The 26,149-nt window shown below is 35.4% G+C and overlaps 1 protein-coding gene across 8 annotated transcripts in view; it reads left to right on the top strand.

Moving 5' to 3' along the window:
• The window catches only part of COBLL1 (cordon-bleu WH2 repeat protein like 1), a 141,612-nt gene extending 117,510 nt beyond the window's left edge, over positions 1-24,102 (top strand). For 6 of the 8 annotated variants that reach the window (XM_064484859.1, XM_031451561.2, XM_031451566.2 and 3 more), the window contains 8 exons: positions 3,022-3,175; positions 3,646-3,720; positions 4,923-5,042; positions 8,926-9,160; positions 10,177-10,271; positions 13,896-15,556; positions 17,401-17,577; positions 22,826-24,102. In XM_064484859.1, coding sequence (XP_064340929.1) covers positions 3,022-3,175; positions 3,646-3,720; positions 4,923-5,042; positions 8,926-9,160; positions 10,177-10,271; positions 13,896-15,556; positions 17,401-17,577; positions 22,826-22,912 — 2,604 coding nt within the window. In that variant the 3' untranslated portion in view covers positions 22,913-24,102. The remainder of the gene's footprint in view (positions 1-3,021; positions 3,176-3,645; positions 3,721-4,922; positions 5,043-8,925; positions 9,161-10,176; positions 10,272-13,895; positions 15,557-17,400; positions 17,578-22,825) is intronic. The other 2 variants (XM_064484860.1, XM_064484862.1) reach the window with 2 other exon arrangements.
• The last annotated feature ends 2,047 nt before the right edge of the window (positions 24,103-26,149 follow it).

The following is a 26,149-nucleotide window of genomic DNA, read 5'->3' as shown; positions in this document are numbered from 1 at the left end:
GCTGTACTTACATTGTCTCGTAAGATCAAATGGCCAAGCTTTACATACTCTTCTAAGTCCAAGTTTATCAAGGCCTTTTATTTGCAAATGAAGAAGGCGGTGTTTGGTTCATTTCTTCCATTCACTCAACAGATGTTTAGTGAGAAACTTCTATGAGCCAGACTTTGTTCTGGAGATAAGCAGTGAGCAAATTAGGAAGGAAAAAAAAAAAAAATCCCTGCCCTTATAGCATACCTGGTGGAAGCAATAATAAACAAGGTAAATAAGCCAACTTAGTGGTATGGTAGAGAGTTATTAAATGCTGCTCATAAAGATGAAGCTGAGAAGAGGGACAGGAAGCACTGGGGGTCAAGGAGCTCACTGAAAAGGTGACATTTGAGAAATGACCTGAGGAAGATGAGGGGATAAGATGTTAAATTATCAGAAGAGCCTTTCAGGGGCAGGGAACAGCAAGGGCAGCCACCCTGAGGTGGGGACGCCCCGGCACATCTGAGGAGCTGCACGAAGGCCAGGGAGGCTCCCTCCAGTCCACACCGGGAGAAGGAGGTGGTTGGAGAGGCCTAGGGGCCAGGTCGCCGCGGGCCTTAGAAGTCACTACAAGGACTTTGGCTTTTCTGTGCCAATTGGGAAACCACTAGTGGGTTTTGAACAATGTGCCTTCACCTGATTTTTGTTTTAACAGAATCTTGTGCTGCTCTATTGAGGAAGGACTGTAGGGAAGCGATGTGGAAAAAGATAATCCAGTTAGAAAGTTCTTAGTGATGATTCAGACTGTGGTAGCAGTCGAACTGGATGAGCCAACAGGATGGACGTGATAGGGAATATGTGTGTATGGGAGGGTGGTGACCCCAAAGTTTCTGGCCTGGACAAATGGAAGAATGTCTCTTGATTGATACAGGGAAGACTGTAAGAGCAGGACTATTTTTAATGGGGTATAGGAAAGGAGGAACTGGCAGGATCTTAGTTTTAGACATGCTGAGTTTGAAATGGCCTTCTACATTAAATGAAGATCAGAGGTCCATGGTGGAGGCAGAAGTTTGGAAATTATCAACATATAAAACATAAAACCCAGAGAATAGTGGAGACATAAGAGAGTGAGTGCAGATACCAAAGAGGGTATGTCCAAGGACTAGCTGAAAAGGAACCAGAAAGAAACGTAGAAAACAGAGTTCAGATCTAGGCAGAGCAAGGAAGTATCCTGGAAGTAAAAAAGAGAAGATTTTAGAGGGTGGTCAACTCCGTTTAATGCTGCTAATAGGTCAAATAGATGCGTTCTAAGAAGTAACCACTGACTTAGTCATGGGGGAGGGCACTGATGACTTTGATAGTGTAAAGGAAAGACAGATTTGTACCCATGTAGGGGAAACCCAGTTCTTCCCTACTGTGTGTTTCTTCTCTGTGAGTCTCCTTTGCTACTCACACAAAACATTTCACTTCTGGTCACCAAACGTGTGGAGGTTTTCCCCTACACCACCATGCAATTTTTAGACACCAGCAGGTTGTCCAAGAATTCAACTAAATTCTGACACCATCTACCCAGAGACAGCATCTGATTCTGCAGGTTAAGGGCTCAGTCCCACAAGACTGCCCTCCCTTCCCCACATATACTTCGGACACCAGTCACAAGCCCACGTCATCACCTGTGCTCCTGACCAACAGGATATAGATTGGAGGTTCCAATGATCCCCTCCTTGGACTTGAGGTGCCAATAACACGACCCTGTTGTTACCTATACTTCTGACTGACTGGTTATGAATCAAAGGTTCCCTGGACCTCTTCCTAAGGTTCCATTAATTTGTCAGAGCGGCTCACAGAATTCAGGGAAACACTTGGTTACGTTTACCAGTTTCTTAAGGGATATGACAAAGGATATAGATGAATATCTAGATGGAAGAGATATATAGGGCAGAGTATCTGGGAAGGGGCACAGAGCGTCCACGACCTCTCCCAGCTCCTCCACGTGTTCATGGAGCTAGAAGCTTTCTGAACTCCATACTTCTGTAATTTTATGGCAGCCTCATCAAGGAGGCACGATCAGTCGTTAACTCCATTTTCAGCCCTTCTCCTTTCTCATGAGAATGAGGGCAGGGCTGAAAATTCCAGGCTTCTCATTGTGACTTTCCCATGACCAGACCTCATCCAGGAGCCCATCCAGAGTTGCCTCATTAGAACAAAAGACACTCCTATTACCCAGGAAGTCACAAGCGTTTCAGGAGCTGCGTGTCAGGAACCGAGGTCCAAGACCAACATGAGAATAAAAGATGCTCCTGTGTGCTTGTCACTTAGGAAATTGCAAGGGTCCTCTGTGCTGGGAACTAGAGGCAGAAACCAATGTATATTTTCTGTTATCTCACAGATAGGAACAGTTTTAATGGATCAAAGGGTGGGAAAAGTCTGACTGAAGGGTTTCAAGTGGAAGTTGAGAAACTGGAGACAAAAGCTATGAATAACTCTTTGAAGCAGGTTTGTTGTAAAGGGAAAGAGCAAGGTGACAGGGCAGTGGGCCAGGAGGCACCCGCCAGCCTGCTGACAGTCACATGCTATGAGTGTGAGTGTTACTGTGTACAGAGCCGACAACCTCAAATGACCTTGCCTTGGGTAGACATATAGATTTTTGAAATGTTTGTCATTGAGATACTTTGCTAAAAGATAAAGATTAATCAAACCAGTCTTAATGTACAAATATTCTTCCCCTTTTTAATTTACATTCAATGTTTTCTCCAGATTTTTCTTTGAAAGTTAGTTTTTAACTGTGTTGCCCATGAGTCTTCTACATTTTAATTAGTTGTTGACATGACAGCCTCCCACTCTAGCCTACCTTTCTTGAGAAGGACCATATTTTATTTTTCTTTACATATCCATTTCTGGCACAGGGCAGATACTCCATAAATGCTTTTTGAATGAATGGCCATTGTGTTCCATATTGGCATATGATGTGTTTGATATAAAGGTCAGTGTCTTTCTAAAGTTTGCTGTTCATTTCTAAATAGAGATTATGTTTGGTCATTTTGTTTTCCACAGAATCCCTGCAGAGCAAGCAGAGTGAGGACAGGCTCTCTGCAGCTCAGTAGCACATCCACTGGGAATTCATCTTTGAAAAGGACAAAGCGGAAAGCACCTTCTCCACCCTCCAAAATACCTCTGCAACAAAGTGATGAAAATAGTCACGTGACTGGTAATGGCACTTTCCCCGTTAACATTACGTTTCTGCTGTTTTTCTTTAATATACAGTAGACAGTAGAAATAACAGATCATAAATTATGCCTCTTTATTAAATAATAATAGTACTTAATCCTAGGCTTTTAATTGAATTCAACAATAATATTTAGATAGTCCTTGATTATTCTCTTTTTAAAATCTGCAACGTAACAAAATAAAATGAAAAAATTGTACAGCTCCATTATCCTAAAATGAGCATGTTATAATTTGTGAATCTATTCAGAAAGATACTGCCTTTCAGGATTGGAATGTAGGAATGGGGAAAGTAGATTTTAGTTGTATCACAGCTGGACAGTAAAATGGCTTCTAACAAGGTTACGGCTATCTCTTTCTGAATTATATAAAAATTACTAAGTTAAGCTACTGAGGAATTGTTTCATTTGTGAATGTGACTTGCTCATAAGTTGTGTTTCTTCTGTCTTCTAGCTGGGCAGTCAGTACCTGCAGTTCCTACAGACAGTGTCTTGGAAGCCAGCCTTCCTGAGGGCCTGTCTAGCCCGGGTATGGCACCTTTATTCCGCATCATGTACCTACTGAGAAAGCACTTCCGGGATAGATGAGGAATGAATCTAGTTGTAATGCTCTGAATATGAAAGAGACACAGATGTTTTGACTCCATTTCCCAAATGTTGTATATTATGAAGTAAACTCCCCCCCCCCTCCGCCCCCAAGCCAAGTTCAGAATGTTGGATACAGAAATCAAAAGTTCAGTTCTGTGATGTTCCTTGAGTACTTTTCCTACATGGTGTACATGGTCTCCTGCTTTTCCGCATGCAGTGTCAGGTCACCATTCACTAACCTTCTACCTAAGAGGAATGACACATCTTAGGAATGTACCTTGGTGTGTTCAGGAGAAACCTTACATGGAGGTGTAAAGCACCCTTTCTGCAACTGTCCTAGGTATGAATTCATAGTGTACTAACCTCGTGGTAAGTATTTATTATGCAGTATTTTCTATTGTATGGTTTTGTTTTAGAGTCTCTCGAAATACATGAAACGCCAGTTTAAAATAAATTGAATCTAATCCTATTTCCTAATTTTTTAATAATAGCTATTAGTAACTATTTTAAGAATAAGTATGATAAAGTTTCTTAATCCTTAAAGTTAGATGTAAATGAATATGACAGACTAATGTTTAATCAAAAATAGAAATTACTGTATCATACTTCAGCAAGGGGATATTTTGATAGGTAGGAAAATTTCTTAATATAACTACCTCATTTTTATCATTCATATTCACAAATACAGGAAAACTCAGAAGCACCCAAATGCTCCTGAATCTTTAACCCTTAGTTGATACTTAGAAATTTAAGAAATTTTAGAAATTTGACATAGAATTCTCCTTTCCTCTGTGATTAAAAACACTGTTATTAGATGATGAGTAATGATTTTTCTCAAGTCTTACCCAGAGTAGTATCGATGATACCATTCTGTTTCACAAAGGAAATCTACTAAATAATATCAAACTAGGTAAATGAAATGACAAGGTTCTGAAGTATTAGAGAAAAGTGGCTGCTGTTAACACTTTGCTTGATAGCTATGTCTCCTTCTCTTCCCTCTTTCCCCTTTTCCCGCTTCTTGTTTCATGCGTGGCTAACGGTGAGCTAACAAATCTGATTTCTTCCAAAATCCTTTTCAAGATCTCTATTTGCCTTGACCCTGTTGTCTAAGTGCTATTTCCACAGCTTTTACTTCTTTGGCAGAAGCCTCCCCTGGCCCTGGGCTCCCCGGTCGCGAGCAGAGCGCTGTCCCCACGCTGCCGGCGGGGGCGCCCCTCCCCGAGTGGCCTGCAACCCCCGAGGCAGCCGCCGCATCTCTGCCGTGTAGGTGACCTGGACTTCCCCGCCTGCTTTGGTGAAGACAGACAGATGTCATCACATACAGACTTGGTTACTTGTTGATTCTTTGTGTTAAAAAACGAAAGTAGTCTCTCCCTTTTTACTTGACATTTTATACCTTTTTTTAGGGTTTGATGTTTTCCTAATCATATAGTGGATAAATATGGCAACATATAAAATGAGTAAAATCAGTGGCTCTGAAGGATTTCAGCTTCTCTTCTATTGGCTTGCTTTTTGGCAAAACTGTTTGAATTTTATGATTTTCAGTGTATAACTATATAAATATAAAAATGCATATATATCTTTTCTTTATAGGACTACTCTTTTGTTATCTAGATGCAGCTTATTTTCTATGGTATTGCTTTACATTGGTATTTTTATATTTTAATTATTAGACTTATTTTGTTACCAGATTGCAGAGCGTTATAGTTAGGTAATACTTGAATTCAATCAGAAGTGACTTCGCTCAATTTTTCAGTGACTCAGAAAGGGGTCCTCATCATCTCAAACCAGTTATTTAAAATTAGTATACTATCACACACCCCTTATAGGAATGAAGAATTGTGTGGCCAGTTCAGAAAATAGTTTAGGAGTTTTTAAAAAAAATAAAAACAAGGATTCATTTTCTACATGACCCACAAATCCCACTCCTAATAATTTTCCCAAGAGAAATGAAAACCAATGTGCATACAAACACCATGTGAGTCTTTATAGAGTTTTTATTTGTAATTGCTTAAAATGAGAAATAATCTAATGTTCCTAAACTGAGGAATGGATAAACAAAATGTAGTATGTCCATAGACTGGAATACTAAAACCTATCCATAAAAAGCAACAAATAATACACACAACAACATGGATGAATCTGAAATGCATTATGTTAAGTGAAGGAATCCAGACTTCAATGGCTACATGGTATATTTCATTCACATGACACTCTTGCAAAGGCACAACTAGAGGGATGACTGTTGACAGGGGTTAGAAGGTGGAGCTGATTACCAAGAGGCATGGGGGATTTTGGAGGCTGATGGAATTATTCTGTATCTATGTGTGGTGGTCACACAAAGTTTTGACATATATGTATTTGACATATGTGTGTGTGTATCAAAACTGGACATTCCATAAAGTATTCCAAAAGTGGTGAATTTTACTGAATATAAGTTGTACCTCAGTTTTTAAAAATGAAAGAGAAAACAACTCTGGCAGCAACTATAATAGTGTCTGACACAGTGAACATTTTTTTTGAATGAATGAATTGGTTAAAAAGTAGTTCACCAGAGTTTAGATTTAAAACAATTCTGTTTTAGCAAAGAGTAGTATTTGTCAGACAATTTAGCCCTTTTGACCATCTCCAAGAAAAATATACAAGCTATTCCAAAAGGCTTAGTGCAATTTTAAGCTTTAACAACTTACAAGTGCTACAAACTTAACAAAGACATCTTTGGAAAGTTTAATTATTTAAATTTCTTTTATACATATTGTATTTTGTGAGTTTTAAATAATTTTTTAATTTCATTTTTTGTTTCAGTCAAATCTTTTAGAGGGACTGAAAAATTAAGATAAAAAATATTCAAATAAAGCTAAGTAATTGTAAAAGAATTTCAATAATTAACACTTTCAAATGATTTTTTAAAAATTTTTAAACATACTTTTGAAGTTGTTATATCTTAAAACTACACTAAGATTTTGGATACTCTGTGTTCTTTAGAAGTGAATTTTCTTCCTTTAGAACATATGAAGCTGGAATATTACAGTTGCGACATAACATTTGTGAAAATTATTCAGTGTTCACAGCCCCACTTCTTTTTGTTGTTGTTGCTGTAGTCCTAAAACTTGGCCATAGAATAAGTCTGTTAACACATACAAAACCAACTTGATTTAATAAAGCTTGGGAAAATCTGAACTAGTCAAACAGCAAAGTGTGAAAGTTCTCTGGGATGATTAGAATTTTTTAGAAGAATCACAGCCTTATGTAAGACTTTTAATGATAGGAATGTATTTCAAATATATATATTTAGAGAATTCTGTATGATGCTTGTAACTACTAAGTTATAAAACCCCAGAAAAGTAATTTGAAAAGGTTTTTGAAGAATGTGACTCATTCTTCATATTTTAAATAATTGAGACCAGTTTCTTAGAGAGGACCTCATACTTAAAGTTGTATATCTCTATAACATTTGTGATGGTCAAGAGAGAAATCAGAAGATCGATAATTTGCTAAATGTTACCTAGGTTACTATAATTTTCAAAAGAGCTTAATATATACCAAGGAGCCATTTATAAAACACATTTGCATCTAAACTATAGTTACCTTTCATTTTTCTCAATACACAGATTTCAAGTTACATAAATATACTCTTACTATATAGGTACAATAGGCTACTTATTATAAAGACATAATATTATACATTGGTATCAAAATGCCTATTTCACATGTCATGATAAAACAAGATTTACATACATAAAGTCAAAGATTTATATATATTAAAGTCAAATTCTTTAATATTTTTATATGAATCTATTTTTATTTACAACAATGTCATTAAAATTCCCCATATTTGTTTATTATAAAGCACAATAGCATACTTTTTTATCTATAATAAGATCCTAAAAATAAGATTAAAGACATTTTAAGTATTTCAGATATTCTTCAAATATGTCAAACTTTTTATTACATTTTCTAACTGGGCTTATCACTATAATCTAGGGCCATACCACCTTTTGTCCCCATCTGTTGTAGTAAAATTAAACTTCATTCAGTTGCTATTATGTAGGTAGAAGTATTGAATTATACGTAAGCAAAGATCCAGAACCTCATTCTTTGGTTTAAATTTACTTTCACAGCTACTGTGGACACTAACTGCTTAGGAGGTCTCCCTCTCTTTTACCCAGTTGGCCATTTGTTGTCAGTGCTAAGAAATAATGATAAAACATTTTTATACAATGAAATATTAACCACAGCTATTGAAAAGAGACACACACACACACTCTGATATGGGACGATCTTTAAGATACAGTTAAGTGGAGAAAACAAAGTTGGTGGAAATCATCAGGTATAGTATAGTTCCGTTTACATTAAATAAACCACCAAGAGAGAAAGAGAGAAGGAAACGTGAGTATGCATATCTGCTCATTATACTTTCTGATAATGTAGAGGAAAAAACTGTTAAGGGAAGTTGCCTCTGAGAAGCTAACTGAGTGGAAATTAAAATTATTCTTCATTGTATAATTCTTATAGAATACAAGTAGATACTTAAAGATACAAGTAGACTTGTATCTTTAAAATTATATTAAGCATCCAAGTAAGTGGCTTTTAACCCCGGTTGCACACTAGAATCACCTGAAGAACCTTAAAACTTGGTGCTACCCTTCAGAGATTCTGATTTAACAAATGTGGAGTAGAGTGTGAGCATCAGTATTTTTAAAAGATGCTCAGATAATTCTCAATCATAGGCATACTGGTAACTACTGAGTCAAACTTTATATAAGTACACTTGTAGCCGATACAAAAATCTTGTGTACTTGTTACTTACATTTAAAGCTACTACATGAGTGTAAAATAATTTAAATTGAAAGATTCTTAAATGAGATATGTAACTTGAAGCTTATAAGCTTAAATAACCTCTTCTTTCCTACCACAAATAAAACCTAGAGTGACACCATATTATTTTTAGAAATGTATGTCTGAGATAATCTGATTATATTTTAACATACTTATTCACCATTAGAAAAGTATTTTACTATATTAGCTTTGAATCAGAATTTAAGAGTCCAACTAATTATTATTTTAAAAATTCCTTCCTTGCCAGGATTGCATAGGACGAATGAGGAAAATTAATATTTAGGACTATATCTTCATTTCTTTGCAGCTGGAATGAACTCTGATTACAGCCTTGAAGAGATAGATGAAAAGGAAGAACTGAGTGAAGTGCCTAAGGATGAGACTGAACATACTTCTGTGAAGTCGCCAGACGTTCCCACTGGATCTACTGATATAATAAGTCCACTGAAAAACGATCCTGACTCAGCCCTTGGCAGTGATACTGGAGAGTCCTCACAGAACTCCAAAGAAGAAAAACAAGAAACTAGAAACACAGATGGACAGTAAGTAGTCTGTATGCCAGAAGTGTCCGGTGGTGGTTTGTTTAATTGATACTAGTCTTCTGAAATATACAACTGATATTTTAAACACAAACATAATCATTTCTTTAGTTTGTATGTTACCCTTTTACCATCATTATAAAAATGTTTATTCATAAAGTATCTATTTATATGTGATTGTTTTAAAATAAAATAAAATCAAAGCTACCAGTTCTGGTATCCCTGTGTTAGATAAACCACAACATGTAGTTATTTTTTATGAATATTAGAGTTTTTGTGTTGTGTTTGTTTTGCTTATTACCTTTTTGGCCTAAATTAACTATTTGATTTCAATTTTCACCAAATGCTCCTGAAGAATTTTTACTAACTGGTATACAAAACAATTCTGCCTGTTAGAACACGATGTTAAATCACTAATGTTATTTTTACAGTCAACTTTATGATGCAGAGAATGCTCTTTCCCCTTGGTCCTAGGAATCAAAAGTCATAGTACAGTACACTTAACATTAGGTTACAAATGCCACACCATGAATAAAGATGAAATCAAGTAGGCAAAATAAACTATTTTCATCAAGGTTTTACTATAACATGCATGGGATTGTCTCCAAATTAAACTCTTCTATCACCAAAAAACACAATGAGGTCAATCCATTCTGACTTGCCAGAAGCTGCCCTTGCCAGATGCAAGAAAAATGTCTTTAAAGGTAAACTGCATGTAGTTCCTTTTTCTTTAAAAAATAATTAATAATAACAAAAAGACACTTTTGGGGAAAATGTCCATTTTACCAAGCTTCTTACATCTTTCTTTGTAACAGGGCCACCATATTAAAACTAATGTTTCATAGCAGAATTTCCTCTCAGTTGTATTTTTTTCTTTGCCATTAAATTTCCAGTATTTGGCAGAAAAAGATGATTATTTCAGCCCATCTGTCTTTGGAAATTATTGCCTGTTTTCTCATCATGTACGTGTATGTGTGTCTGAATAGTATCAATGTATAACATATAGTCATATTTTGCAGTGGACCGCACATCATGGTGTATAATGCAAGCAATGAAGAGAGGGTGGTTGACAGTGTAAGAAACTTGAAGTCACTGGGCCCAAACCAGGAGAACGGTGAGTTCTATAAGCACTAATCGCTAACACTTTCATAGCACTTACTATGTGCCAAGGACCTTTCTTAAACACTTTACATATGTCAACTCACGTAATCTTGTATATTAACTCAGCTATGGGTATTATCACTTTAGTCCCATTTTACAGATGATTGAGCCACAAAGATACTGTGTAACTCAGTTGAGGTCTCACAATCCAGACCTTAGATTTGAACTCAGGCAGTATGTGTTCTATATGTGTTCACTCCAAAATGTGCTTTTTACCACTATGTGTACTAATTTCATTGCTGTTGTTAAATCTTAGAAGGTATCTCACTTAGGTCTTAAAGATGTATGCCCCGTGCACACTTGTGGTCTATTTCTCTTTTTTTCTTCTACTGACTCCCTAGTCCAAGCCTGTTTTACTTCCTAGTCAACTTGCTATACCTTGGGTGAAACTTGTCTGCCTGATTTTTTTCAGACCCAAACCATCAATTTATGTAACATTATGTATCAATATTTCCCACTACCCACCCCCAAACCAAGAGTTTATTCTCTTTCTCATGGTATCTTTCACTCAGTTCTGTCGTTAGGCCTATGCTCATTTTTATCTTTGCCTGGGAAATACACTTCCACCTATCTTCAGCCATTCAACTGTTATCCAAATCCTGCCACTTCACTTATTTTGTTACTTGATGACTAGAAACCATGTAGTTCTTTGGTTTCGATTCCTCAACTAGATTGGACAGTCTTGGATCGGAGAATTTATATCTGATACTTTGTTTGAATTCCTTATAGCACCTAGCAGAATACTGAGATATTGTTAAATATATATATTTAGGATTGAATTTCAGATAAATGATGCTATACAAATAGAAGGTGCAAGACGTATACAATTGTATAAGGGAATATGACGGAAGTGGCTTATGAGTTCTCATAGTCCAATCTAGTATGTTAATATATAAAACTAGGTTAAAATATAGGGAAATATATATATTCGTATTTGTGATATTGGGCTAATCCATGTTTTTTTCCAAACGTAAATATAGATATAGATATATATCATCTTATATATGTGGTATGAGTTGGTTAATTCGAATATGTAGGTCTCTGATTCATTTTTCCCTTGGTCAATACCATCCTGAGACACAAGGATCTAACTTACATATTTGTACATAATTTCCCCCTTTTTTCTTCTTGACTCAATATATACTGTTAAAAATTATGATGGCAATAGCATTTCTGTTGAGAAATCATAATTTAAAAGCTGTGTCCTTTTTAAAATAGTCAAATGAAATCATTTTTGCTAAGATTTTAAAGCATCATGTTAGTGCTAGGGTCACAAGTACATTTCTGTAATAACATTTCTTTTGATTTGCACTTGATTTGCAATGACGTTTGTCAACGTTTTGTAATTTTTAAAAATAATTTGTTATCCTTAAACTGGTTTTGTTTGTCTTTCTCCTTTTTTTAACCTACCCTGTACACTTACCCAAACCATCCTTTCATCTGGTTTTGATGTTGGTGTCAGTTTTGAGTAGGAGGAAGGACAGGATAGTACAAACTATACCTTCTCCCTCTACTGGCCATTCCTGAAAAATGACCTATCCACGGACATTTCTAGCATTATTATCAGGTTTGTAGGAGGATAGACTAGCTAATAAACTCAGTAGTGATTCTAGGTGTCCAGGCCTGACATCACTGAGAATTTTGAAATTTTGATGAGAAATTCAGAGTTAGACAATGGTAAGGAAGGTGTAACCCACAGAAAGTGTGAAAAATAAAACTTCAGAACTTAAAAACCCCAACAAATTAGGGTTTGTTACAGGGGATTTAATTTAAAATATTTTTTTATGTTGATTTACTTTCTTTTGGAAAATACCTATATTCGGTAGAAAATTAGAAATAAGAGAGAAGGAAATACATTTAGGCCATTTCCTGATGCCAGGGACCACTTTTTAAATTTCTTTTGTGCTCATATCAGCATTGAGTGTACTAATTTCCATACAGGTATTAAAAACACTTATGAACCAAGTAAATAAGAGCATGGGCAGAATTGTGCCTCTTTCATGGTTCCTAATCACATGTCCTTAATTTTATAAATCACAGAAGTTAATAATTATTAGTCATTGAGAAAAGAAATCACTTGTATAGACAATATATATTCTGATAATCCAGTTGCATTTCATTTGGGAAGAATAAAAGTTCCATTTTAGAATTATGTATTTAATACAGGAACCTTGCAACATAATATAAAATATAACCACCATAATCAAATAATTGTGCAGTTACTCAGGGTTTTAAAATATGAGGATCTTTTAAAAAATTATTTGTATCCAAATTTACCTGGCAACATGATTTTTATTTGCATGCATATCTTCCTTTTTTCCTTTTTTTTTTTTTCTTCTTTTTTGAATAAAGGAACTATTTTAAATAGCTCATGACATTTTAGGCAGTGAACTTTATCTTATAGATGAAACTAATGACAAAACTACACAGAAATACTTGATATCCTTTCACAATTTGTTTTCCAAGGCCCACATTTCACTTGTGCTGTGCAAACTTTCATATCTGAAAGCAGAGGCCACTGAGAATTTTGAAGATGAGGGCTAGTTGGTTATTCAGGAAAATGGATTCCTCAGGGCATTTGACAAGAGGAGCACAGTACATAAATCACCTGGCTCAATACAAGACACGCGTGCACGTTCATAAAGCTGCGTTTCCTTCCAGATGCCTCAGTCCAACTCTTTGCCATCATGCTATTGGCTGGCAACTGTTGCTTTGTTAACCTAGACACTGGCAAGTGAGTTTCCTTTTCAAGAGTTCTGAATTAGAATTAAGAGGAAAAGTAGTGCTGGGGAGAGGGAGCTTGTTTTCTCTACCTGGATTCTGTCATGAGAAAAATAAGGATACTTTTTCTTGCAGAGAAAAATCAAAACCCACGTGATTGTTTCATGTAGTTGAAACTACCCATATTGTGACTGAAAACAAAGTTCTCTAAAAGTCTCTAGCAGGACACCTAATACACAAAACAGTAAACTTAGGTTCTGTTTTTATTTCAGCTCTTAAAAGGGAAGGTTCTGTTGTCTGCCTTAATTAAAATGGATAGCATTTGCTGGGATTGTTCCCCTTTTAATGTTGGATATGAAATATAAATAAAGTAGGGGTTATAGAAAAGACAGTATATTAAAATGAAAAAAACAGAAGAATAAAAATACATTTTTTGAATTTGTCAATGTCTTTTGTTATGTTTAACAATGACTGAAATACGGTCTTTACTTATAATAAGAAACATAACTGTCTCCTGGGCAATATGCTATCCTAATAAGCATGTTAAATAAATAATATATATAATACACATTTTCACTTTTTACATCTGAGCAAACTGAGGCTCAGAGAGGTTAAGTAATAACATGATATGGCCACATAGGTTGTAATTAATCAAGCCAGATCCCAGACTCAGTCTCGATAGCAAAGCCCATGCTGTTTTCTCTGTATGCCACTACCTGTGTAATTTCTGTAAAATTAGTGAGTTGAAAATTATCTGTAGAATTCAAACCAATCTTTTTCAGTGTGGGGGAGGCAGGCATTGAAACCTTTAAGTTTTTCTATCTCTTTTCACATACTTCACCATTTTTTCTCTCAGTAGACCAAGATGAAATAACTGTCATTCCAACAAACACAGAAGATAATATGAAAAATGGAGTGAGAACAGAAATCAATGTAAGAGGTGTCGCCAAAAATAACAACGTGGACATGGAAGTTAACAGACTACCAAACTATCAGGCACATAAAACTGATACTGCTAGAAGTTACAAGGAAGATCATCTTGCTGTTTCATCAATACCAGATCAAAAACTGAATCAACCTAGTGCCGAAAAGACAAAAGTGCAAGATGCAGCAATTCAGGCAGTCCCTTCCTGTGACAGTTTCAGTGGGAATCACCAAGATCATAATTCGTCTGACATCAAAGTTGATGAAAGTGTACAAACTTCAAGTAACAACAAGTCAACTCAACACTCATCTTTAAGTCCTCAAGATTCTGTAGATACCTCAAGAGAATTCAAGTGTCAGGGCCCACTAATTGTACATTCAGAAGATCAACTAGCCATAAAAGATCCAGTTTATGCACATGGTAATGATGACCTTTTGCCTCCTGTAGATGGGACTGATAAAAATTCAGCTGCTTCTTATATAAAGAATTATCCACTTTACAGACAAGACTACAATCCCAAGCCAAAACCTTCGAATGAAATTACAAGAGAGTACATACCCAAAATTGGGATGACTACTTATAAAATAGTGCCTCCCAGATCCCTAGAAATATCAAAAGATTGGGAATCTGAAACCATAGGGTATAAAAATGATCAAGAAATACATGCTTTAGGGAAAAAGGACACTCATGAGAATGTGAAGGAAACTGCAATCCAAACAGAAGATCTGGTCATTTCTGAAAGCCCAAAGGAGCCACAGGCAGACCTGAAACCAAAGCCTACCCTAAAAACAGAACATCAGGTGCAAAGTGTGGAGAGCATGCCTCTCAGCATGATGGCGAATCCTCTGAAACCTACTCCTAGAATGATGAGAGACACCGGCACGGCTCCTTTTGTGCCAAACTTGGAAGATATAAACAATATTTTGGAGTCAAAACGTAAATCTCGGGTTTCAAATCCCCAGGCCAAACCAAGTTCTTTTTTCTTGCAGATGCAAAAGAGAGTTTCAGGTCACTATGTGACATCTGCAGCTGCCAAGAGTGTTCAACCTGTGCCTAATCATACACCAAAAGAATTAACAAAGAAAGAGGTGGAAAGGGATACAATACCTCCTCCAGAGCCAGCTCTTTCCCCCTTAAGTAAAACAACTCACTGTCCTCCACAGCCCCACATTAAACACACAGTTGACAGCAGTCAGACTACTGAAGCCTCTCCCCCTCCCATGGCGTCTCCCCCTCCAGTAGCCTCTCTTCCTCCCGCAGCCTCTCCTCCTCCCGCAGCCTCTCCCCCACCCGTAGCCTCTCCCCCTCCAGTAGCTCCCAAACCTGTTCCTCTTCCTGGGAGTCAGTCAGCAGCACTGAATCTGAAGGCTCTGAAAACGTTTTGTACCCCTCGACCATATTCCGGCTCTGCTCCTTCACCGTTTGCCCTCGCTGTGGTGAAACGGTCACAGTCTTTCAGCAAAGCCCGTAAGGAGTCATGCAGTGAAGAGGCCTGGGGCGCACACTCGCAAACTCCAACTGACTCAGAGGAAGGGAAGATTCCTTCCGTACATACACTTGTGGACGTCCCACAACTAGGTGTGAGTGATAAGGTAAATGTAACCTTTTTAAAAATAAGGGAGTCTTACAGAACAGGGTTTAAATGGGGTTAACAAGTATGTTTGTTGGTATGTTTGTAACTTAACTCTGAATTCATATTAATCCACTATCAAGCTACTGTTAAAAAAAAAGAGTGGTAATACATAGAATCTGATTATTTACTCAGAATTACTATAACTCATGTAACTTGATCATTACTATAAGAGCATCATTATATAATTGCAGTTTTAGCAAATATTTTAAAGTTTCTTTGCTTGTAAATGTGTATAGGGTTCTAGTTTAAACTCTATTTTTCTGTTTTGCTTATCTCAATTTATTTATGACTCTTCTGGATATTCTGGTTTATTTTCTTCTCCAAGTCTCCATAATAAAATAGTTTTAATTAAAAGAAACATAGCAACATCAAAGACTAGATAAAATATCCAAACATTTCTCAGCTACATGTTTTCTATCGTATACACTCAACCTTAGCTTACCATTGTTATATATAAATATTTTAAATTGAAACCAGAGTTTAAATATGTAATTTTCTTAATTCCCCATTTTATTAATTCAGTGTCAACTTTCAAGTTATATGTATGTTGACCAAAATATCCCTTAGCCACCATCTAACCTTAATAAGGTACAAAAAACGGGGGGTTTGTTGACTTTGTGTTTGGTCAACTGAGTGATATGATGTGCTAGATTCAAATAGTGAAAGGAAATGATGAAATTCCCAGTACGAATTATGATAACCCCCATGCAATTTCTTAAAAAAATACTTACATTGTATACTTTTACTCTGATAGTGTTTAAAGAATACTTTCATATTTGTATGACAGTTCCAGAAGTATTTTTACTATTTTTTCAAACATTCCCAGAGTAACAGAGCATTAACCATATTGCCAAGTAAAGATTTTCCCATAATTTTAAAGCAGTATCTACCTTGAAGAATGTTGCTTCATATATTTCACATTTATGTTTATTACTTTAATATAATGTCCGGGAGAGATATATGATATAGAGATTAATTCTTGGGAATAAAGCCTGTAGTTTTTCTTAGAATGGAATATCATTTCTAAACAACAGAAGCTTGATTTAGATAATAGTTTTTGAGCCATTGTCTGAGCTCTGTTTAGCTCATCTTTTGTAAAGATATTTACTTGGCAGTTTGAAAAAGACATTTTTAAGTTTGAATACAGTTGCCAGTAAAATCAGTTACTAAATATTCCTTCCTATGAAGTTTAATTAAATTTTTGATTCTTAAATTTGGAAATTCCTAATATTTATTTTTAGTCTCATGGGAGAAGTAAAACGTGGCTATCACTGAGTTCACGTGACTTCCAGAAACACAAAATAAGCTGTTACATGTGACATAGTCATTAATATTCCTTTATTAGAAGATATGTTAGATTCCTCCAATATGAATTGCCAATATTGGTCCATTTGTATGGTCAAAAATAATTTCACAACCCTAATATATTGGCATTATGCAAATCGGTTATTTTTTAGACTGTTCAATTGTTTATTATTACTTTGGCTCTTCTAGCCAACTCCATTGGAGATATCAGCATTATTTGACTCAAAGACAGTAAAATTACCACTGTATTCATGAAACAATGAGAGGTATCACTTTTCTTCCTTAGCCTCCTGAGTTCAAATGAAGGCAAATAATGCCTTCATCTTCCAGCTGAGCTCTGGCAGCAGAGATAACTCAGTGGAAGAGGAAATAGAGCTGTGCCTAAAACACCACTGTGGCAAATAGTGATGCTTAGAGCTTTTGATGATGAAAATGTTTTGAATAATGGCCCATTCTTCACTTGGTGTTCGTATAAATATTTCACATTTATTTTTATAGGAAAATAATTCTACACATAATGAACAGAATCCCCAAATACCATCTCCAACTGACTGCCCATCGTTCACCCTTAAGAGACAAAATTCTTCAACATTCCAAAGCTCTGACCCAGAACAGATCCGACAGAGTTTGCTGACTGCAATTCGTTCTGGAGAGGCTGCTGCCAAATTGAAAAGGGTAAGTTTTCTTTATCAGATGGGTGACAGGGGGTTTATTTTCAACACTGTCAAACTAATACTTAGGGGGAATTGTTTTCTGGCTTTTAAATCTGAATAGGGAATATGCCAGAAGGTACTCTTTTATGTCAAGCGGTCATTTTTGAAGTATAAGCTGAGAGAGTCCAGAGTATTACACATACTTAAAAATATGTCAGGTCTATTTTCCAAAACATAGGCCAGGTGCAGAACACGAGTTTTGCTCGTTATTATCTAACTATATATAGACAGTGCTCTGGACTCTTATTTTAAGAAATTGTGTTACCACAGCAAGAGAGATTCTGTGCAAAAGAAAATCCCTCCTTTATTCCAGAAAAGCTGCGCTATTGTAGGAGTCTGCAAGTTTTCAGTCATAGCTCCCAGTGATCCAAGTTATGACCGTACGTGGGAGTGAGTGGTTGCGGTGCGGGTGGGGAGTTTTATAGGTTAATCCAAAAAATGTAGGGAAAATCTAGAGAATTCAGATGAGACCTAATGCAGAGATTCAGATCTTAATAATGCCCTGCAGGAGTCCAGATTCTCCTTCCTGAGATGTAGGAGAGCAAGGAGGTGTGCTCCTTCTTGGGCAAACACCAAAAAGCATCACAGGGAATTATCTGTAGATGAATTTCCTCCCTTTGTCGCCTCCATCCTCTGAAAGAGGACGTGGTAAAGCCCTGCGTCTGGCATCATCACTTGGACTGCCCAGAGGCTATGTCTCCCTAAATGTCTTTCTTGTTCTTCCCTTAGTCATCTTGGTTGCAATTTCCTCAACACCCGAGACAAGAAAAGTACTTATTATTTCACTGACTCCCTAGGCATTTCATTTTGTGAATTGCTTTTCTAATCATTTTAGAAGCTATTTAGAGAAGAGTAAGAGACTTGTTGAGCAAAACACTGAACTCAACAGAAATGAAATCTGCGAAGGAACAGGAATGCTGCAAAGATAGAAAGGGGAAGGCCTCCGGGCACATCTACACGGCCAGCCTTGCCTGGCCAGCCAGCATCCCACGTAGGTTTCGGTGGAGCTGTGAGTGACAGCCGTTTTCATGGAGGACTTGGCACTCCCATCTGGGCCCACATAGAGACAAGAGACAAGGCAAGAGATTGCTTGCTCTTAGGAGTGGAGGAAACATGAAGGAATAATTTAGGGGATTAAGTATGAATTTCATAGATTGGTTGTAGAGTTTGAATTTAGGTGCCAGGCAGCAAAAAAAAATTTGGTATTTCACAGGTCATGAGATTTATATTTTTGTGGGGACTATATGCCCCTGTAAAAAAAAAAACATTGTACATCCTCATTTATGAAAATAATTATTTATAATATTGTAAATTAAGGATAAGGTTCAAACCAGTCACTTCCAGTTTAAAGTTTTCTCAATTCAGTAAATTTGATAAGCATCTTTTCTTAATGCAAAAAAACACCAAACATTACCAGGGATACAAAATTGAATAAAATGAAGCCTCTACCTTCTGGGTGTTTATAGTCTGGGACTGAGAAACAGTGGTACATCCAGCCCACAGGAGAACAGAAAATAATCTCAGTATCTTTGTATTAAGTCAGTGGATTTAATAATCAGTTTCAATGAACTAATTGCAGAAAACAGTGCATTAAGTTGGACATGCCTTTCCGGCCAACAGTATTGTACTGGCAAGCAGCTGTATGCTTGGTGTGTTATGGGCTCTGATTTGGCAGCCTCTTCACATATAAAACTCACAGTGCTTCCAGAATGAGCTGGATGTGAATCAACAACAGAAAGCAGGCACTAAGTGATGATCCTATAATTGTATCCTGTTTATAACTCATTACTTTAGGTTCTATTGAGTCTAAATTTTCTCTCTTTCAGTAGGAGGTTATTGATAGTTCTGACTCTACATAATGCCAGCTCCTAAATTCTGTTTAATGAAAACTCATTACATAATCCCTTTTCTTCCACTAAAGGTAGACTCAGGGTCCAGTAAAGTTCATGATATCCACACTCCATGATCAGCACCTTCACCTCTAGTTATATGCCCTACAGATGCGTTGTTATGTACCGAGACTCACATACAAGAATATTCGTGGAAGGTTGTTTATAATAGCTCCCAACACAGATAACCATAATATTATCCAAAAATAGAATAGTAGTATATTCAGAGAATGGACTATCAAGTAGCAATAAATCTGAAAAAATACACTAAACAATGTAGATAGAGACATAAAAATATACATGCAAAACTAACTAATATTATTTGGTAATGCATGCATTATTATATTTCAAAAAATTGCAGAATGTTGTAGGAATGGACACAAGAAAGGTCTCATTTCTTGTGATCTCTGCTTAAGCCTCATATTTCTGTCCTGTACTGAACATTTCTCCTGGTTTGTTTTAAATTCTAACATTTCTTTTATAGAACAACAGTTACGGTGCCAAATAAAATCTCCAGTGATTTTGACAGTGAGTTTAGATTGTTCATCAGAAAGTTGGCTCCGTGTTTCCCTGTATTTTGGCACCCAAATGTTCAATTTAACTCCAGGTACCAACCTGCCTTATGGCTCTTGTTCATACCCAAGCAATTAACCTTCATTATAATAATTGTTCTAATATGAATCAACTGTCTAGTTGATTGCTCTGGTGTAAATGCAGTCATGAACATGCCATGTTTTTTCATGTTTCTTAAAGCTTTTTCCTCATACCTTACCCTGACTCGACACCCATATAGTCACAGTGATTTGTCTTGTCTTCATATAAAGCATCCATAAATCTAGCACAGTATTTTTGTGTTTGATGTTCAGGTGTATATGAATCAGCAAAATTGTTTTCAGAGAGGAAGACAGACTAAGTCATCTATTATCATTGACTTGTGTTGACATAAGAATTTCTTTGGCTGTTTTCAGTTCTTGATGGTGCTTGATTTACTCAGGTTATTCCACTATTACAAGGAGAATAAAAGTTTGTAAAAATAAAGTCTGAAAATAAACTGACAAATGATAGTTAGTACTTGGTATTGAGTGTTTCCTCAGAAAGTGAAATTTATCTTTAGATAGAAATCTGAAGGGAAGAAGAAACCTGGGTAAGTCACCCAGAATCTTGCTGGCTTGTTTTGTTTGTTTAATTAGTCTGCTTTTTATTCGTAGTCCTTTGGTTTGAATTTGAGCAATCCAAGTGTTTCAGGTTGGCAGCTCTTTCTATATATATTTTCTTCTTTCTATATATTTTTAAAGTAAAAATAAATGATAGTTTCATAGTTATTGCTCCTTATGGGAGTATGAAAGCTATGTGAATATTCCTGAAAATTCCTTAAACTTCAAGGGTAGATAGTCAACTAGAAGATGCTCACAGCAGTAAATTCTTAAATGTTAGTTTTTAAAAATATCTTTATTACGAGTGTCCAGTAATCATTGTTCAAAAAATTCAAGCAATACTTTTTTACTTTATAAATGTTCATAAAAACTTACCTTATTCCGTTCAAGAAATAGTCATTGAACTACACTGTGCCAGGCACTAAAGTAAACATGAGTATGAAGTGGGTACAAAGTGGCATTAAAATAGCAAGTTCTCTGACCTCAAAAAATTCATAGAATAATATTCTAATGATATCTTCTCGTGTTTGAAAGTTAAGTAAACGATTTCTTAAACATCAAACAAAATACCACTTCCCCCCAGAGTAATTGCTTTTGATAGAGTACAGTGTGACCTTTTGGACCGCTTTTGTAATATATAAATATTTAGTTTTTCTAATAAAAATGGAATCTTCTGTAAAACATTCATAAACATGTCTCTTGGAAACTTCCCATTTCATTACATACATATCTATCCTGTTCTTTTAAGACTACATAGTATTTGACTATGTGAATGAACTATAGCTTATTTGTTCTATATTGGTAGACTTTTAACTGGATTCTAGTTTTTCACTCTATAAATGGTGCTACTTCTAGACATTTAGAACCATCAGAATGTTTTTGAAAAGCTTAAACCAAATTTTCTCTCTTTTACTTGACAAAGAATATGAAAACTGTAATGTTGGCAAGAATTACAAAAAGAACCCCTCACGCATAGAATTTTTGGACCAGTGTTACATAACAAAAAGTCATTACCTGTCAGTTTGTCGACTGTACTTGGAAAGAAACCCCACATGAATACTGAACAGGGTGCAGATACTGTTGGCAACTTTTCTTCTTAGCTATTTTCTTTCAGGTGGATAGTGTCAGCCACTCTGCTCTGCTCCATCCCAGTTTCATAAGACAGTCAAGAAAATTGGTTAGTTAAGATGAACAATCTTTGTTTAGTAAAAGGCAAGAACTGAAGCACCAGGAAACCAAAGCCAAACTAAATTTGCCAGTTTTCTTTTCCTTTTCACTAACTTACTCCCTTGCTAGCAGAATCTGTGGCTTTTTGTACTTCAGTTTTCTTGTGGTGGGAAGAGGATAATGTTTGGTTATAAAACTAAACTAAGTCAAAATATAATCTAGGCATAAACCGTTTTTCTTAAAATAAGGTCATACTTTATATATATATTTCAAAATATTATACCTATTTACTATTCAGAATCAAGATGATTTTCTTTTACATTCTTGGAATTTCAAGCTATTTAGGAAATTTTATTTTAGGGTTTTTGTTCACTTATAGTTTGTCAATAGGAAACTTTGCCGTAGAAGTTTGGAAGATGGTTTATTTACTAGGGAAGAAACCTCCTTTCCATCCTGCAGTTGTTTTGGCATAGCAGTTATAGATTTGACTTTTTTTTAGCCCTTTAGGAAGGCATTTTAAAAACCAAAGCTATTTTTTCTTATACATAAGAGGTACCTGGGACGGTAACTTCAAGTTAATATGTGTCATCAATACAAAAACTGCAGAATTCACTGCTTTGTGGAATTCACTTTCTTTTTCTGCATTCTCCTCGGTACTTTGGGGAAGCCAGAATTAATCTAGCTAAAAATGCACTTTAACAGCTTGGCCTGCAGTCTGTTTGTGCTCTTGTCCTTTGAGTTGATTTGGTAATTTTGTAAAGACTAAGATGTGTTAATGGATTATTTAACTTGTTTGTTGTGGAAATAACAGTTCTCTCATTTTTAATTTCATGGTAGAATGAACATTTATCCTTGATTATTTGAAATTTGTTGAATAATAAATACTAAATGTTAGCATTTACCATTAAGCAAAAGTTAAAATGTAATTGTTGAAAACTGAAAATCAGACAGCTCTCCCATGTTAAATTGATGTGTGCAAAGTGTGTTTCTTCCTTCTCAGGTTACTGTTCCCTCAACTACAGTATCTGTGAACGGAAGGTCAAGACTCAGCCATTCCATGTCTTCTGGTGCCCAGGATGGCCATTAAAATTTGCCCCACCATACTGCACTTCAGCACCTCTCCTTCACAGAACAGCTTCATACTAACGGAGAATGTTGGCAAATGTATATTCAGATGTACACTAATATATTATCTATTAAAGCATAAGAATTTGTGTTGTGGCTTCTAATGCCAGAGGAAGAATTACTAGAATTTATAATTTATAATAATGTTTTTGGCCTTTTTTTGCCTTAAGAGCTGAATATGCTGCTTTAGAACTTTAAGACAAGGTGTTAAGGACTTTCATTTTTTTCAAAAGAGAAATAGTTACCTTTTGTTGATTTCACTTATTGACATATTCTCTACAATGGTGACTTAGACAAAAGGATAAATTAAGATTCATAGACTTCTATTTGTGTGACACATAAATAGCTAGGCATAGATCTGACATTTGCTGCCTCAGTGTTACAGTTTAATTGGAAATGTTTAAGTTATATTTAAAGCCTCTTTGTGCTGAAAGTATGATCTAGAAAACTAATGATCAAGCATATTCAGTTTAACAGTTAATTTCAGTGATGAATCACTTAGTGAACAAGTCTTATCTTGTGTGTTCTTTATGTAATTACAAAATCAGTGTCAAGTTTATAGAAATTCATACTATTTTAATATTTTATTAACATGGACACACTTAGTTTTTTAATCTTTAGAACTTAAATTGCACAAGGAGAATTTTAAATATTTTCTGTATATAATTACGATATTATTGTCACACAGATTACACATTTTATGTGCCAGAAGCCTTAAAAATCTTCCTGTGAAAATGTTGATATATTGTGACAATTATTTCAAATTCGATATGTAGGGAGCAATAGGGGTTAATGTCCATATTGGAAAACTTCAAAGGCTACTTGGAGGTTTTAGGAATCCTGGTTTTAATTACAGTGATAAAACTATGCAGTTCAAACGCTAATATTCTAAATAATAATATATATTTACATTAAAGCTAAAACTGTTAAGGAAAACAATGCCTGATTTGTTGGCTTATAACTTGTTCTGGGGCCTAGAGCTTGTTGATGTTCTGTTCCTGCTTTAAGAATCTAATTGCTCACTTGTTCTAAAAGCTTTGTCAAACAAACAAACCGATGTTAGGTTGGTTTTTACTAAAGCTACTGGGATATCTGCCTCTTTGGAAAAATGTCTTGATTTTTTCCCCCTGTTTAATAAAAGCAAGTTATATATTTGGGATGCTTTTTTTTTAAATGCAGTTTGTGTCTATCAGTATATTTGTGTATTTCACCTGATGAATACATCTCTATCAGCCACTAAATAAACAAGTAATAGTAAGACCTACCATTTATCAGCGCTTCTAGTGTACATAAGCCAGGCGTTCTAACTCCACAATTTATGATCTAAGCATGTAAAATGCTTAGCAGAGTTCCTGACACATGGCAAGTACACATTAAAAGTTACATGTTGCTGCTAGTTTCTTGAATCAGACTTGAAGAACCTCATATGTTGAAACCTATGTTATGTCATTATAAACCAATAGGAAAAGTGGCAACTTCTTAAAAAACTGTGTTTGATTATCCACTTGGAAAGTAAATTTGAACCTCTACCTCAAACCATAAATAAATATTTGAGTTAAAGACAACTCTTAAAAATAGTACTTTAAAAACTTAGATGGATATATTCAACATTTTTCATACCTTAGCACAGGAAAACTATTTAAATAGGGCAAAAAGACACAGTAATAAGAGATTTGATACATTTAAAAATATTAAAATTTAAAATTTATATGTATATTAAGTACTATAAAAGTGAAAGGTTATAAGTAAGATGTTTTTAATATATACAAGGGTTAATTTGTGAAAATGTAAAAATTCCTAAAACTCATGAGAAGTCTATCCAATAGAAATATGCACACACTGAAAAAAGAAGAGTTATTCCTTACAAGAGGAAATCTGAAAGGCCAAACATCTGGAAAAAATACTCTTCACTAATAATCAAGGAAATACAAGATAAAAACAAAAGGAAGTATATTATATCACACCCATCAAATTAGTAAAAATGTAAGTTTCAAAATGACAACTTGTCAAGGACAACAAAACAAACTCATTGTTAGTGGGGAAAATACACAGCACAACCATCAAATTTGCAACATCTAGCAAGCTTAAAGATCTCTTACCTTGTTACCTTACAGAAGTACTTATGTATGTACTTAAGGAGACAGATTCAAGGCTGCCATGAATATTTTTAAAAGACCAGAAAGGAGTCCTAACCAGCAGTCAATGTTGGTACTATATTTATATAACAGATTTCTGTACAACAGTTAAAACTGAACAAACTAGAACTATGCATAACAACATCTCAAATGGATACATCTCAAAAATAATAAGAAAAGCAAGTTGTGGAACAATGCTTTTTTTATGATACCAGTTGTATAAAATATAAAATACGCAAAGTGACACTATATATTATGACTGTAAATATAGAAAAAATAAACAGGTTTACTAGTGGGAATCAAGAAATGAAGATTGGATTGGGGAGATTTACGGGAGTCATCAACTGTGTTGGCAGTATTTTCTTTTTATAAACAGTGGTTTAAACACAAGTTTTACTCCAGATTTTAGCATACTTGCGATAGTTTGTAATTAAAATGTCTTTTAAAGGTCACACAGTGATTAGGGGGATATGCACATAAACCATTAATACACATACATTCTGAAAAAGTTGCCTTAGCCACACTATTTCAGTAGGAAAACTTCCCTCTACTCAACTGGGAAAGAAATTTGAGACATAGTTTTCACTACTCATGTCCTTAAGTAATAGCAAAATTAAGACAAGGATTGATTTAGAATCAACTTTAAATTTCCGTATTTAATTTTTGGCATCTAAGCATCTTGCTTATCCTTTTTTTCTTATAGTACATATTTTCAAATTATCCAGATTCTATTGGTTAGTTGTTTGGCACATAGCTCATTTTAAAAAGCTACCTATTTTTAATAGTACCATAAGCAAACAGGTACTATTTATCTAATATATTTCCCATCCTCCTGAAGAGTGACCTTCCCTCCCATTTTAAGATCGGATTTGGCCTTGGCCACCTGAGATAGCAGAATCCACACTCTGCTTCTAGCTCCAAGTCCTTGAATGAGACCAGAGTATCACTGATACTTAAAAGAGTCCCACTGATAGTTATTTGCCTTGTGCCAGTTCATTTCTACCCACCACCAGTAGAGACAAAAAACAAAACACAAAACACACACACACACACACACACAAGTG

The sequence above is a fragment of the Camelus dromedarius genome, chromosome 4, assembly GCF_036321535.1.
Source record: "Camelus dromedarius isolate mCamDro1 chromosome 4, mCamDro1.pat, whole genome shotgun sequence".
In the NCBI taxonomy this organism is placed as follows: Eukaryota; Metazoa; Chordata; class Mammalia; order Artiodactyla; family Camelidae; genus Camelus; species Camelus dromedarius.
The sequence above is the reverse complement of the archived record's forward strand: the minus strand, read 5'-3'. Positions and strand labels throughout refer to the sequence as shown.